The 16,745-nt window shown below is 36.1% G+C and overlaps 1 protein-coding gene across 1 annotated transcript; it reads right to left on the minus strand.

Moving 5' to 3' along the window:
* Positions 1-13,979: 13,979 nt before the first annotated feature.
* Positions 13,980-15,825, minus strand: LOC149531054 (uncharacterized). Its single transcript, XM_089808287.1, has 3 exons — positions 15,549-15,825; positions 14,380-14,442; positions 13,980-14,275 (listed from the first exon to the last, which is right to left on the minus strand). Exons 1-3 carry the CDS (start codon positions 15,823-15,825, stop codon positions 13,980-13,982), a joined length of 636 nt encoding a protein of 211 aa, XP_089664413.1.
* Between the last annotated feature and the right edge of the window lie 920 nt (positions 15,826-16,745).

The following is a 16,745-nucleotide window of genomic DNA, read 5'->3' on the forward strand; positions in this document are numbered from 1 at the left end:
TGTCTTAGAAAAATCTAACTAACCAAATTTCCATTGTAGCTTCCTTTTCATAACCAAGCATTTCATCTAGATGTTATTGTTTTGAGAAATTCCTCAAATCCTTTTCATCAATCAAATAGATATGATATTTAGATTAGGTAGCAATATGTCTTATCAATAGATTTGACATCAATCACAAAACAACAATTATTCCAATTGTAAGTTTCCAACAATTGAGGTGGAAAGGGATTCTAGGACATCTTGAAATACCTTTGACAGAATTGGCCAAGACTACTGGTTTATTCATTTTTGGACCTTTGGTTTTGACACAGAATGATGGACACACTATTTTTTGTATGAATTTTTTTCTTCAGTTTTATGGTGATAAAAGTGTCTCTTTTCATTTATTTTCTTCATGTGATCAAGTGATTACTAGTATTTTCAAAGGGCACACTATGGTGCATTGTTTTCATTTTTTGTTAAAGCTTGCAACTTTTATGGGAGCTTGTTCCAACATGATCTTTAACAATCTTGAGCATGGCTAGTGGCTTAGTCGCATAATGTTCTTTTATCTCATGTTTTCTCACTAATTTTTATTAATATATTGTTAATGTTGTGCTATTAATAGTGTCTAGTACAATATCTTTAGACTTATTCTTTAATTATTTTATAAACAAGCACCCTCATGTTTATATTTAATAAAAACAAAATTTATATTTATTACAATATTTTTCCATGATCACCGTAGATCTTAGGGTTTACGATAGGTTCAACATGATTCATTGTATTTGTCCACCTTTTTGACCATCCTTTAGAAAATTCTATGGAATCTATCTATTAGGTCTTTTTCTAATGCTTGCCTTGAATTTAATTATCTAACTCATCAATATTATCTTCAACATAGTTCACATCCTCCATGAAATCAATTTAGTCAACTAGAAATTGTGATTTCCTCAAATTTATTTATAATACTGCTACTCGACAGTCACTAAGTTTTGACACTCAATCATCACTTAATCACACTCGGGCACAATAAAACTTTTGGCTTGACATAGACTATCTTCCTCAGTCGATACTCATGCTCAGTCAACACTAGGTTTGCTTGTCACTTACTACAGCTCGGTTGACACTAGCATCACTCGTCATTGCTTAAATTTTTACTCTATTGCTTGAATTAGCATAACTTTCTTGACATAAACAATCACTTTGTCTTAGAAAAATCTAACTAACAAAATATCCATTGTAGCTTCCTTTTTATAACTCAACCTTTCCTCTAGATGCTATTGTTTTGAGCAATTTCTTAAATCCTTTTCATCAATCAAATAGATGTGACATTTAGTTTAGGTAGCAATATGTCTTATCAATAGATTTTACATCAATCAGAAAACAACAAATGTTCTAATTGTATGTTTCCAACAATTGAGGTGGAAAGGGATTCTATGACGTGTTGAAATACCTTTAATAGTATTGTCTAGGATTGGTGGTATAGTCATTTCTGGACGTTTGGTTTTGACAAAGAATGATGGACACACTATTTGTTGTATGAATTTGTTTCTTCGATTGTATGGTGATAAAATTGTCTTTTTTAGTTTATTTTCTTCGTGTGATCAAGTGATTGCTAGTATTTTCAAAGGGTTGAATATGGTCCCTTGTTTTTATTTTTGGTTATAGCTTGCAACTTTTATGGGGGCTTATCGCAAGATGATCTTTGACAGTCTTGAGCATGGTTGATGGTGTTGGTGTTTGAAAACGTTACCCGTTTCCAATTATCCCCATGAGAATATAACACATCTAGGGGCAGCTAACTCCCATTATCAACATATCATTTCAGACACAGGGCCAACTATAAGGCATGACCCTTCTGCACTTTAGGCTCTGCAAAACCTAGGCGAGTGAACCTCTTTAGATTTGACTATGCGACTAGTGCAATAACCATTTTCAGGATCTAGAAAAGCAGATGAAACCCCTAATATCTCCTAGTGGTTTATGAAACAACATAGATTCTACAATAGCTAGGTGCAAACCGATATTATTCATAAGCTGAGTGAGGGTTTAAAACTTTTATGTCCCCTTCAACATGAAAAAATGATTTATATTGAGAAAAGACAACATGTTCAATATGCAGCAAAAACTTTAATGATCCTACAAATGACCAATGCCTTATCCATTAGGGCAATCCTACACTCCAGAATTATGCATCCTTGAACATCAATCAACATATGGCATACGTTAAGACATTCATGTTCAGTCTGTTCACCTTATGAATTAGAAAACAATATCCAATATAACCCCATACTTTCTCACATCCTTCTTAATTGAATCTGCAACCTTGTCTGAAACCACAAGAAATTATATGACTCCTTGAGTTAAAGGCAAGAAAACTTCAAACATACAACCGGGCAATTGCAAATAGGTTCAAGATCTTTGTTCTTGAACATATAACATTACAAACTCAACAAGAAAGGAGACAAAATTATATTGAAATTCAAAACCTTCTGCACATTGTATTTATCTCCTTGAAATAAGTACATTAGGAATGCATAAAAAAAGATACAAGATCACACTACTGTATCAGAACTATCTCTGAAATCCATATGGTGTTCATACAAGACATGTTGGGTAACATGAAGAACTTGCAACAGGAAGATCATTAGTGTAACAATCTGGAAAATCAGAATTATTACAACATTCTTTCTTATCATGGCAATCACTAGATCTACTATTGTTACAACTTTCTTCAACTTCATATGTACTGTAACTTAATTTATCTTCTCTTTTATATCTATTTTTTTCATGCTGATTTCTATTACCTGATTCATTAACAATTGAATCCACCTCTTCACAATCGGAAGAAAGATTACCTTGCTCTATGGATTCATTATATTTATTGCTACCTTGGCTTTCAGCACATTCATTATCATTAGGAGATATTTCATGAGATCTATAATCATCATTTTCCATCTCCTGAATGAATCTTTCAATTTGTAAAAACCTTTGTAATCTCACAGGTGCTGGCCAATTGATTGAATCAAGCATTAGAACATCGAAGAAAACATTTGGGAAAGAAGATTCATTAGGTCTACAATGGAAAGGCATCTTACTAATTACTGAATTAAGCCTTAAAAAACATTGTTCGACACTTAGACCTTGAGTACCACGTACCTCAATTCTTATAAGATTTACAATCCTTTTGTAAACCATTGTATTCAACATAGTAATGTTATTACTCACAGTTTCTAGACTCTCAAAATTTGGTAATCTAATCTCAGATCTAAGATCTGACTCCATCATACAACAAAATTTCTACCTCTTCTTACTAGTGCTAAAAATCATTGAATAGAGGCACTTATTCTAACATTTGACTTTCATGAAAAGAAAACATGAAAACCAAAATACCTCAAGTGCTAATGGAAAACTTTGATCTGCTGATCTGGCATAGGTGCAAGACTGAAAATCCTTTACACCATTGGTCAAAAATTTGTAGAGTCGCCACCTCCTTTCAAGAGGATAAAGAGATCACTACTATGATCTAATTTTTACATTTCAATTTCTTTATAACAACAGATTTCAAACAGCACTTCAAAACTTATCATGAATTTAGAATTCCTTTCCAAGAAGCTATCAACAATTTCAGATCTGCCCATACAACTGAAAGTCCTTCAAAATTTTGCAATGAAATAAACTAGGAACAAATTGGTACAAAGATTTGAGAGTTGCCACTAACACTTTGTGAGAAATAAAACACAATTAGTCACTTGACAAATCTGAACCAAACTTTCAATGTAGGAGAAACTTGCAGATCACTGACATCCTGAAAAGAATTTACACTTTATAAACAAATTCTTGACTCTAAAACTTTCTCAACAGTACTAGAAAACTGGACTGATTGAAGATAGACCTATGACAATCATAAAACACAGTTTTCATCCAATTTTACAACCTACTGCTGATCATGAATAAAGCTTAACTGGGGAACATGAAACTTCAGCAAGGAAAAGGGAACACATCTTGTTATATATTTGTTATATCCAATCTATTTCATGGCAGAGATTTTTATTCTTTCTATATGCAACTCTCCAACAGAGTCGCCATTTTGTTGGTAACTCGGATGGGCAAAACCCAACTGAGAGTAGGACTGAAATTTTCAATGAACACCAGAGATTCTTGTCCTTTCAACAAAATGGATTGCCATCTTATCTCCCCAGCAGAGTCGCCATTTTGTTGGTGTTTGAAAATGTTACCCATTTTCAATTACCCTGATGAGAACAAGATGCATCTAGGGGCAGCTAACTCCCATTATCAACACACCCATTCAGACACCAGGCCAACTATAAGGCTATACTCCTTCTGCACTTCAGGCTCTACAAAACTTAGGTGGGTGAACCTATAGATTCCTTATATGGTACCAGTTATCAAAGCATACACTGAATCTATTATGAAGCAGATAAAACCCTTATTTCTCCTGATAACTCATGAAATAACATCAATCTACAGTAGCTAAATGCAGATCTAGGAATCTCAGAAGCTAAGTGAGGGCATTCTATTATAGCTCTTCAACATGAAAGGGAAAAGCATTTGATTAATGATGTTGAGTTTCAACAAATCCTCAAACATGCAACAATATAACAGGTGATCTTAAAATTGATTAGTGCCTAATCCATTGGACAATTCCATGAATTCAAAACATACATCTATGACATCAGGACATATCTCATACACCCAGACATCAGATCTATCCAACCACCTTGTGATTCAGATATCAGTGTTCATTTAGGTCTCATTCTCACAAAACATCCTTCTCAAATAACCAATAACCTTGTTTAAACAGATAGAGTATTTACTTGGCCCTTTGCTCCAACAGAAAAATACATCAAACATACAACCTGAAAGGGATGCAAATGGGTCTCAAATCTTTGTTCCAAAACCACACAAGACTTACAAATTACTGAGACAAGAGACAAGAACTAGAACGAAACTAGTGAAATTGTTGCTCATATGTATTCATTTCCTTGAAACTATACATTCAGATGCATAAAATTAAAACATGAAACAACTTAATATCTAAGAACTATATGTATTATCTCTACAACTGCTATTCACATGAGAGTTCTGCTGAAGAAAAAATGGTGTCACAATCATGGAAACATGTCAAAATACTGGAACCAATGGTCTCATAGTGCAAAAACTAGAATCCCTAATGGTATCACAGCAATGAACTTTTTCTTCCCCCAAAAACTGGAACCCTCTAAATGACAGAAAGAAAAAATGATATAGAAGAGAAAGAATTTCCGGATCTGATATTTTCTTGACAAGTGTCGACTTGAAATTCAATCTTCTGGCAACTGCAAACTTCATCCTTCCTTCTCCATCTTGATCTGATTTGATTTCATCATGGCCTTGTAACTGATTTGCAAAATATCCTCACCTGAATGATGAAATCCCTTATTTGCTAAATATCTGATTTGCATCAAAATGCTGATAAAACTTTCTTTAATTGACTCAAAGATGCCCCCAACTAAATTCTCCTTGGCTTTTATGCATATTCAAGCTATTAACTTGCCAAAATCACAACTGAACTTCCTGATCTGAAAACAGTTGCAATTTAGGTACCTGAAAGAAAACCTGTTGTAGCTTGAGCAGCTACTACCTGTGCAAAAACTTACTCTAGAATCGGATAGTTCGTCTTCTCCCAATTCCAATAGTATATTGGAGTGCATATCTAGCTTATCGAAAACCCCCTGAAAGTCATTTTGAAAATGACTCCCCTGCTAGGAACATCAGGTCTGCACATCCTTTAGATTTTTTCAAAAATTTAAAACAATCTCTAAAGTCAGAACTTTTAAAAATAAAATCTTTTAAATTTAAAAAGAATTTACACATCCAACTTGAAAGAGAATAATAAAAAATAATATTTTTTATTATTTTCTTTTTTGAATTTCTCTTCCCTCCTCTGATTTCGGGGTCAACCTGATTTGACTAGCTTTTTTGCCACATGGCAGCCTCTGATAGGCCAACCACTGCTCTCAAATGCCACATCAGTGCCACCGAGATCCAGTGCCACATGTCAAGAATGTGCTTCCCCGCATTACTTAAATCCCTACAACTCCATATTGCGGGGATGCGCGGACCGTTGGATCCCGCCACGTGGCAAAATCTTGTGCCTCTGTTTGAGCTGCTTGTTCTCCCCACATCATCATCTGCGGGACTCATGCCGCCACATGTCAAAAATGCACTTCCTCGCATTACTTAACTACCTGCATCTTTGTAATGCAGGGATGCGTCGTTCATTGGATCAAGCCATGTGTCGGCGATCAGATGCATCTTCATTCTGGGTGCCAACTCATTACGGGTGTGTGTTCAATTAAAATATTGGCTGACATCACCTTTAATCTTGTCCATTTGGCCGACCACGGGCCCAGTGCGTGAGCTTTGGCTTTCCAAAAGCCTTTTGACTTCAATTCATATTACATATTGAGCGCTTCGCTATTTAAAAGTATGTAAACTCTCTCCCATAGGAAATGTGGGATATTTATTTTTGCATATTCTTTCTTCTGACTACGTTTCTTTGTCTGCTACCAACGTTGAGCCTTCACTTCTTTAAATGGGGTGGCTTCATTCAAATCTAATATGGGCACTTTGTGCTTAGCCGACCAGCCTCTCCTTAGCAGATTGCGTGAGGTCTTATTTTTAATTTTTGGCGGATTCGGCTTTAAATCTGTGGGCGGCTTCATTTGTCTTTAGCGCCTTTCTTGTTTGATCTTTGTTTATTGCTTCTTCATTGTTGGGTACTTCTTCAAAATGTGTTGGAGTTCCTTTTGATGGCGTCCCTTGCTTTGCTCCAGTGGCTTGGTGTCTTCCTTTTCTACTACAAAAATGTGGATCATCCTTTTTTTATGCCAATTCCCTGTTCAATGCCTTGACTGGTGAAGGCTACTATTTTTAAAGCATTCTTGCTCCATTTTGCTTTAAAACGTGGCTCTCTCCAACCTGGGTGTCTTCCTCTGCTTTGACCTGCACTTTTCCTTTTATCTACTGTGGATTTGCTGTGAGTTGCCTTCTGCGTTTGTGCTTGATGCCTCTGCATACTACGTGGGTTATTTCCTCTTAAAACGTGGTGCACTCTATTAAAAATGTGGAGGGGGCTTCTTGGCCACTCCTTGGTTGCCAGCTGCCTCATTTTCAAATCAATGCGTATGTTCCTCTGAAAACTAGCATGAAGTATTATTTGACTGTTTTTTATATTTTCTTAGTGTATGCATTGAAAGTTCAACTTGGTGGTTTTTCATGATTTATACAGGCCATCTTTTATGTAATGCCCCGCCCAGAGATCCTTGGAAACAAGGATTCAAATCAAGCCAAGATATTTTTTTTTACAAGTATGAATGCACATGACAACATCATACAGGGATCACAAAGTTCGCAACGGAAGACTTCAACACAATCCCGGCAACCAACGAATCTCCAAATGCCACTACCAAACCAACACACCCAAACAAAACCAACAACCACCACAACAAGATGAGGGCACAAGAAATGACCACTCATCAACAAAACACCAAGCTGGGGTAAAATGTAGAATCTCGAAATTTGGCTAAGCCTGAAATCCTGAAGCCCTAAAAATTGGCTGAGTCTGGATTTTTGAAGCCCTGAAATTTCCTAGAATCCATAACTTATCTCTGAGAGGTCTAAAACCTATCTCAAACGATTTGTCGCATATATTAAAATATATCTTAAGTATAAGGAATTAAATAAGTATAAGGATTTTTGAAGCCCTGAAATTTCCTAGAATCCATAACTTATCTCTAAGAGGTCTGAAACCTATCTCAAACGATTTGTCGCATATATTAAAATATATCTTAAGTATAAGGAATCAACTTATACTTAAACGATATATTTTAAACCTCGAAGGACAACAACAGAAACCTCCTGAATTCAAAATGCAACAACATAGGCTCGAAGAACACCCAAAAGGGTATCCAAAACCACACTCAAAAAGATCGGATCATGAAGAAAAGTGCCCGCTGATGGCACGCGCAGGTTTTTTACAAAAATCGTGCGACACTTTTTACCAAGGGAGGGCGACACTTCTCCCTTACTAAGTGCGACACTTCTCAAGAAGGCGTGCGATACTGGAAAAGTATCGCATGACATTTCTCATAAAGCCGTGCGACACTCTTCCAGTGTCGTACGACACTTCTTCAGTAATGCGTGCGACACTTTACAGTCTCGTGCGACATTCTTTGTATGGGCGTGCAATACTTTATCAGTGTCGCACAATGCTGAACAAATGTCACCCATAGAAAGAAAAAAAAATACTTCTAGAACTCAAAAATGGGAAAAAACCAACAAAAGAACCTCCACACCGGGGAGTACCAGATCCACAAAGGCTCGAGGAATGAACACTCGAGTGCAAGAACAACACAGAATGAAGAACATCTATCCATCTAAACCATGAAAGAAAAGCACATACTGAAATAAACATTGCAAAGAACAAAAGCAACATCGCAATGTACATAAATACATCTCAAGAACAAAACAACCAAACTAAGTACGCGGTTCCTCCCAACCGTCAATAGCATCATAAGACCATCGTGGGTCCTAGCCATCCCCTGCATGTAACATCCCAAGCCACCGACCAAATTGTTGGTACTGTCGTAATAGGGACGTCACTACTAAAAACATGCAACAATATAAGCATAAGGAAATCTAACATGCTAGTAGTAAAGCATAAGATAATCCTACAGTAGATAACATCACCTATCACATGCTAAACAACAATAAGCAACATATATGCTAATACAATAATTCATAGCATCTAATCATATGCTAAACATCATAATAAGGGAATGCGCCAAATAAAATAACATCATCTAAACATGATATACAAGCATCCCAATGAAAGCATAAATCACAAGAAAGCATACTCCGGAACTCGAAGTACCAAGTGAAGACATCCAACAATGGTCGCACTAGGACAAAAGATCGTCTCTGTACACCGATCTCTAGCAGTGGTGAAGGTAGCTATGCCTCCCAACCACGTGGCACCTGTAGGTCCACACCCGCCGTGCTGATGGAGATAATGATCCAACCACAAACACACATAAAGCACAACATCCAAGGCTAACACTCACGCCAGACAGTATGATAGCTGCAACCAAGAACCTAAGACAATGCAAGGAGTACAGGTCTTGGTCAAACACTCAATAGGCTACTAAGTAGGGGCTGACATCATGGAGAGTCGCTTGGCATCGACAAGCCCAAGCTAGTATAGGCAGCTACTCTTCTCAACAGAAGGCACACAACCTAGGGCAGCTACTCTTCACGACGGAAGGTGCACAACCCACACATTTTAATTATCTTGTATTTATTACCACCCAAAGTTTTAATTTAATTATCACTTATATAAAACTTCCTCTGCCAACTGGGAAGTAGTCACCGGGTTACAGGATAGAAACCCCCTCCAAATGCTACCCTACCCTACCTATGCTCATCCTACGACAAGTGCCCGTGTGCATGCATACTCCCATCCCAACCCCAATGATCATAACTTTCGGCAAATCCACGGAAGATCGAGCCTTGCAAGTCACCTAACAAATGTACGCGTACGTACTCGTGTGTGGCGCACCACCATCACGAAGATCATAACACAAGGACAGGAATGAGAACACAATGCAAAGAAAACACCCAATTGAAAGCAACACGGGAAGAACGGATTCTACACGAATCCCAAAGCCAATAAAATCATACATCATGAAATCACTCAACCGGCCTCAATCCGAGAGTATGGATTCTACACGAATCCTAATGATGCAACAAGACCAAAAGTCATGAACTTACTCAACCACCCTCAATCCGAGAGTATGGATTCTACATGAATCCTAGGGTTCACGAAACGAAAGCAAAGGTCCAACAAAAACCATAACAGGTATAAAATCACTCAACCGAACACGTCGGGAGTACGGATGCAACACGCATCCCAATGCAACATAAAAGTGCAAAAGTGGCCTGACTGATATCCAAATGGATCATCAAGGTCCACGACCCACATTGTGCCAATAAAACTCGAGAAAACAAGGTGGCACACAAAACGAGGTAAAAATCCCAAAAATTTGAAAAACTACAAAATTAAAACCCATTTGGCCTTTGGGTTCAAAAACCCTAAAAATCCAAAAATAAATGGAATCGAACACCGTATGCAAAAATGATCAGCATAACGACGTAAAATCCCAAACCCTCATCCCAAAAAATAGGGAAATGTTCATACCTGCCCAACTGGGTAGAACTAACATACAGAAATGGAGGGGAACACTAGTTCTCAGCCTCCAAACAAATGGCTACCAAAAATAGAAGCAGAAACGGAGCAGAAACAATAAAACAGGAAAGCCCTACCTCACAGCCAAAAGGGCAAAACGGGAATCTGAACCATAAAATAAATATCTCGTAGAAGTAGCTGAAAATTGCGACAATCCAAGGTTTCCCCGAGCTAGATCCAACGAGCCCAACCTCGCGATGATCCCACACCCGTAGCTCCCACAACGAACAAAACGGTAAATCCTCATGAAGAGGATTTTGGGTTTTACTCTCCAACTTTCCAATGTGAAAGTGAGAAGTCCGAAATTAAATTCCTTTTTGGATATTTATTCACTTTTCGAGTGAATAATCGATTAGGGCATTTAACTAGCCAATCCAGTTAAACCACGAATTGACCCAAACGAAAATAGGCTATTCCTATAAATAGGAATTCATCTATGGCAAAGCTGCCAGAAATATAAAATAAATCAATTAAAAAGCCCGAAAACTCAAAAACACATAAATCTCCTGAACAACTTTCATGACAAAGCGAAACTCTAAATGCACAGACACGCTTACTGGTCTAATCACATAATGCAAATGAGTTCGGATTTAATAATCACCGAAAGGTTTAAATTAAACATTTAATTGAGGATATGTCGACCATACAAGGGCGACATTGGTAAAATATGAACGGCTAAATCACTAACTCCATGTGCCACTGCCAAGGATATAATCCTGCACACTAAACAACACGATCAAGTGCAATTGCATATAATAACATAGCCGAAGCAATAAATGCATTAAATCACCTAATTTAACCATTTATTTAATTATATTAAAATAATCTATTTACATCACTCATGTTCGCAAAAGGCATAGCAACGAAGGGATGAAGTAAATAACCATAGCATTAAATCCATCATATAGCGAAATCAGAGGTATGTCCAAATATCAGATAACTAGATAACCACATAACACCATAAAACACATTGTCATCTCAAAATGGCATCATCATGCAATATGATTAATTGAACAGCATAGTAGTCTAATATCTATGATACTGGAATCAAAGAGAACATTTGACCCTCAGGTCATCTCAAATGTAAAACATCACAAGAATAACAATTATCTCTCTAATCAGAAATATAACAAGGTAAATGTCCACATCACATAACCAAATAATCCCACATGAACAATCCATTTAATTACTTACACATTAATAATGATTGATTACTCTGCATTAAAAAGGCATTTAAAACACATAAGAAAACACAGTCATAAACATGACTAACCATCTCTATAGGAACCCAGTCCAGTGTAGCATGGTAATAGTACATAGTGCAATCTCTACACACATCTCAAGGTAATCATAGAACAACCTCATGATACCACATCGATCCTGGTAACCACTGGCACAAACCTCAGTGAACCAAAAATCACATCATAATCTCAAGGATCAGTCAAAAGCATAATCAAAGCAACTGATATAGAAACATAAATCCAAACACCTCAATGGTGTAGACCACTCAGGGTCACAATCATGATCCCATCACAACAAAAGATCATCAAGATTGCATCCATCAGGACGACTTACAAAAGTCAAATGGGAGAGGCACTACATTTTATTTTAATGTGGAGTCAGGGTTGCTTTGAGAAATGGACCCACACAAGTCACAGTCCACACTTTGAAATATGTAGAACAATGGCTTCATATGCAAGAGATTGCCTAAAGCTAATAGAAGGCATCAGATAGTAGTAGATGTGGAGCACAAATGGGCATTGTCGGAGGTAGACTCTGGTTCCTGTGATATGAAATGAATAAAACTATCCATTTCTTTTGACTTGGCCCTCACTTATCTGAGCTCCCTCATTTTCGCATAGAATATTCTGATTTCTAAATGATAATTGGTGCACAATCATTCTGTCTTTATAGATCATCATCATTATAATCTTCCTTTTAGAACATCATCAAACTTCACAGTGTTCATGTTAGTTTGATATAATTTAGTCAGACCCTAAAGTGGGTTCGGCTAAATTTTTTTTCGTTTCCGGACAATTGATAATGCAAAGTGATCCAATGACCTTCTTGAACTGACTACAAACCAAATTGATCATTGAATCAACACTAGAAACTTGTTCTAATTGTTCTCTGCAAAGTGTAATTTTTTGATGGCAGGGCCAGTAAGCTGGTCTTAAAAATTGATTCAATCATCAAGCCGGGCTCTGGAACTCTGCATATAACATCTCTCTGACACATACAATAAGCCTGCCAGATCTCGTCGCATGATAACATCGGGGTCAAAAGATATTGACCATCAAAGTCACCCCTTCAGAATTACCTACACCAAAACATGTCAGAAAACCATAAACTAGGTTTGGATTTGGTTCGGACAACTAGGCAAATAGGCACTTGAAGTTCTGAAAACTGGGACACTGGTACTTTGTCATGAGGACAATGTACTATTGTGATTTGGACTCATGACGAATCACGAGGCACAAATGGCAGACATTCAAAGTAGGCTACCTAGATTTGTAGGACATAGGACATTAGTGAAATATCATTTTTTACAAATGGAATGACCCTGGAAAAGTGTGAAGATGGATTCATCAAGGCTTGAAAACAGGCATACTTGGAGTATTTTCAATATAGAACATAGGGAAACCAACCATTCGATCTCACCTATCACGGATCAGGAGATATGATGTCATGAACAGGGGTTCCAATCAATCTGCAAATACTAACACAGTAAAAAGATAGAAATTCCACTTGGAATCGCGTTTGAAAACTAATCAAATGAATTCGTCAAGAGCTGAAACTTGAAACATGACAAGTCTCTCACATCTACAATGCAACGCAAAAGGAATTTCAACATTTGGTTCAACTGGTCAACAATTATAACTCGTCAAACAGGGCTTCCCAGAATTATGAACATTTTGCAAATATGTGAAAACAGTAACTAACCAACTTCGAGAGATTCAAAACCTAGACAAATGGATTCGAAATGACTTGAAATCTGAAACATAGGTTCTTAGATATGGACATTAGATAATATCAAAGTGGCAAGTCATGACACAATTTCGGGTGCGAGATATTCAATCACAAACACAACCTCTTGTCGCTGTTTGACACAGGTGAAAATGCAAGATTGACAATTTTTAAAAGCAAGACTTCGCCAAATGACTCGAAAAATCAATTTATCATCATGGAACATGTAGACACACTAAATGAAAGGTGCTAGAAACATTAAACACCTCTTGGGCCTCGAACTGACAACTAGGTACATATGCATCAAAAAGCGTTTATAGGGCTCAAATTTCCCAAGGGTGCTCAAAATTTGCCATGCAGTTTTTAGCGCCAATAGGTGGCTAAGTCGCATAATGTTCTTTTATCACGTCTTTTTTCACTAGTTTTTCTTAATATGTTGTTAATATTGTGCTATTAATAGTGTCTAGTACAAAACCTTTAGACTTATTCTTTAATTGTTTTATAGACAAGCACCCTCTTACTGCTATTTAATAAAAACAAAATTTATATTTATTACAATATTTTTAAGTTGTAAAAATATTAACAATCTATAATGTTTCAATGTAGAGGAGATGACTAAAACAATAAAAAGGGATGCACGTCCCTTCGAAAATGACACCGAAACTCTCATATTGTTTACAAGCAAACTGGCACCTGTACAGAATAGTAATGTACGTCATACTTAAATAACTGAACAGTTGGGACCCAATCCATTATCGTCTGCATATTTAATAGTAGTACTTGGCTCAAGTGGAAACAACTGCAATGTTTGTAGCGGTTTATTTCTATCTTTACGTTCCTGTAATTCTCTGTATTTTGGAAGTATATATGGTTCCACCCTGGCCTCGGTTCTACAGAATGACAGCATATTTGCAGAACGTGTTAATTGAATATCTTCATATTTGTAATCATCCTCAAGATTAACCATTTGCTTCCCTCCAGTACAACAGATCTTCTTTATATTGGTTTCCTGCTGAACTATAATCATCACAAAAGTAGATCGAATTACTAAGAGAAGATAGATGATACAACAAATCCGCTCAGATGATTAATACAGGATTTCTATTTCAAAGCAATTAAACCTTTTAAGGCCTCATTAAATGTCAAGGATTCCATCTTTTGCCGGTACAGTCCAATTCTCAACTCTGCCGGAGCCACCAGAACACATTAAAAAATAAATAAAATCATGTTGCTAAAAATACATTTGCATAAGTCTATAAAACAAATACATAAATTCTAATAATCTTTGTAAAGTAATGTTCATAAGGACAGATTATAGACATAACATATGATAGATAAGCTTCCCAAATGGTTAAAAGTGTACAAACACGAGATAAATCTCGTGCATTAATATGAAGAGTATGGGTGAGATGATCAATGTGAAGTAACCAACAGTTTTGCAAGGCAAATACCAATATAGAACAGGGTAATTTTTGTTTGTGTTCTAACACTGGGATATATTCTTCTATATAGGTCTTTCTAACCATATAGTTTAAAGAATACCATGGAGCTTTAAAACCGTGTGATCTAACCATGTAGTTTTTGAGTAAAACTCATTGATCTATGTTTCATGAGTAGTAGTTTATAAGATCTTATTTCTCAAAAGCATGAATGAAACAATTAGCACTGGTTACATCTAGGTGATGTCCCAAAGGTGAAAGATGACGACTTCCTGAGAGGTCACTCATTAAGTACTCTCCAGCTCAAGTGCACTAAACTACCAATTTCCTCCTTAGTTAATCCTATTTTTCTTGCAACCCAAAATGGGTAGCGCTTGAAGTGAGATTAGTGGATGAAATTCCGCAGTTAAGCAGACTTCTTCGTATGCTACCAAAGTAGGCTTAGTCATGAAGGAAATTTAGTACTTGGGTGCACTTGAGTTAAACTAAAACAGGTGACCTGCTGAAAATCTTGGTGCATTACAAATGTGAACATCACCAAGATTTAATAAGAACTGAGTGTTCTATTCATTTTGATTAGAAATGAATTCTTATAGACCAGTGGTTGTACAACTACACAGTTAAATTTACTATATGTGTCCTCCTTTTCAATTGTAAAATCATATCTTATCAATTCTAAAGAATAAGATTTCTTACATAGATAAGATCCAAACATATTGAAATGATAAAGCGTTTTCTGATCATTTACACTACCTAAATCATATCATTTTCTTTAACTAACCTATTAAATAAATGAACGAGGCATTTCTACTCAATTTATCAATCGTTGAATGAAAATTTTATCAATTTACCAGATCCGATCTTGGCAGCGTTGAACATGACGGAGGCCATTGCTTCTTCCAATCTTCCTCGTTTATTCTGCCGGTCAGTTCCTCTACGGTTTTGAAACCAGTAATAGACATTTTTGGCTTCTAAATCTCCATAACTTTTAAGAAGATCGGCAATATGATATATTTGCTCTGCGGATGGTTTTCTATAAACATTAACATACAATGCTTCCAGTATTTGCAATTGCTCTTCTGTTGGCTTCCACTTTTGGACAGTAAATCTTTCTGAGATTTCAGCCATTTTCGAGGCAAGACAAAAAGATCGATAACAGGTGATAGATATATACACACATTTGATAAGGACGAATATTGCAATGTTCAATACCCAATGTTCAATATTATGACAAACAGAAGCTGGTGTATGTCAAAATCGGAGAATATTTTTTAGCATCTGAGAAGTTTCAATGGTAACAAAAGTTTGAAATGTCAATTAGAAAAATAGGTAGAAAACAAAAGTAAAGCCATTTACGAAAACTAGGAAGTAACGACTAATAAATTAAATATTATTCAACAAGCCTCTATTCTCAAGGAACAAAAAACCTCGTGGCACGGTGTCCAGAAGAAGACTCGGAAGTGCCTAGTTGTATTTGAGATTGCAATGGAAAATTTGGGTCTGCAACGATTACTTCATAGCAAAATAATGTATTTTGTTTGAGTCTTCTATCTAAGCAGTTACATGCAAAACAGATTTGTTTTTACAAAAAATAAATATAAATTATTAAGAGCTATTTTATTATAATTAGGTTATTATTTAGAGTTACTAGAATTTGGATTTTATGTCTGATTTATATTTATTATTATTATTTTTAGTTTTCAATTAAGGTAAAGTAAGTTTTAAAGAACTTTGAAATTCTTTGCAATAAAAGATTGTCAAAAAGTGAGTAGAACAAACAACAAGCTATTATCAAAACAATAGTATATCGAACACCAAACAAAAGAATGACACAAATGGGAATCAACTACTAATTTTGTTAGGACACTTGAAGTTTGTAAGATTTTGTCTATAATTTGATCATTCATATTTAATACATCTAAGATAACTTGAGATTGGTCACCCACAACTTTAGATATGCTAGAGGTCTTAGCCAAGCACTAGTGCATTTGGAAGAATCTTTTTAACCTTAGATTAATCACACATCAACAACACCTACATTCTCACTA

The sequence above is a fragment of the Cupressus sempervirens genome, chromosome 11 (assembly GCF_028749045.1).
Source record: "Cupressus sempervirens isolate cs-2001-9-10 chromosome 11, ASM2874904v1, whole genome shotgun sequence".
Taxonomy (NCBI): Eukaryota; Viridiplantae; Streptophyta; class Pinopsida; order Cupressales; family Cupressaceae; genus Cupressus; species Cupressus sempervirens.

Excerpts from the sequence above, each read along its gene's own strand:
- LOC149531054 (XM_089808287.1), bottom strand. The coding sequence starts at position 15,825 with ATGGCTGAAATCTCAGAAAGATTTACTGTCCAAAAGTGGAAGCCAACA. Across the intron at positions 14,443-15,548 it reads CGCTGCCAAGATCGGATCTG|AGTTGAGAATTGGACTGTAC; the intron begins GTAAATTGATAA and ends TGGCTCCGGCAG. Across the intron at positions 14,276-14,379 it reads ATTTAATGAGGCCTTAAAAG|TTCAGCAGGAAACCAATATA; the intron begins GTTTAATTGCTT and ends TGATGATTATAG.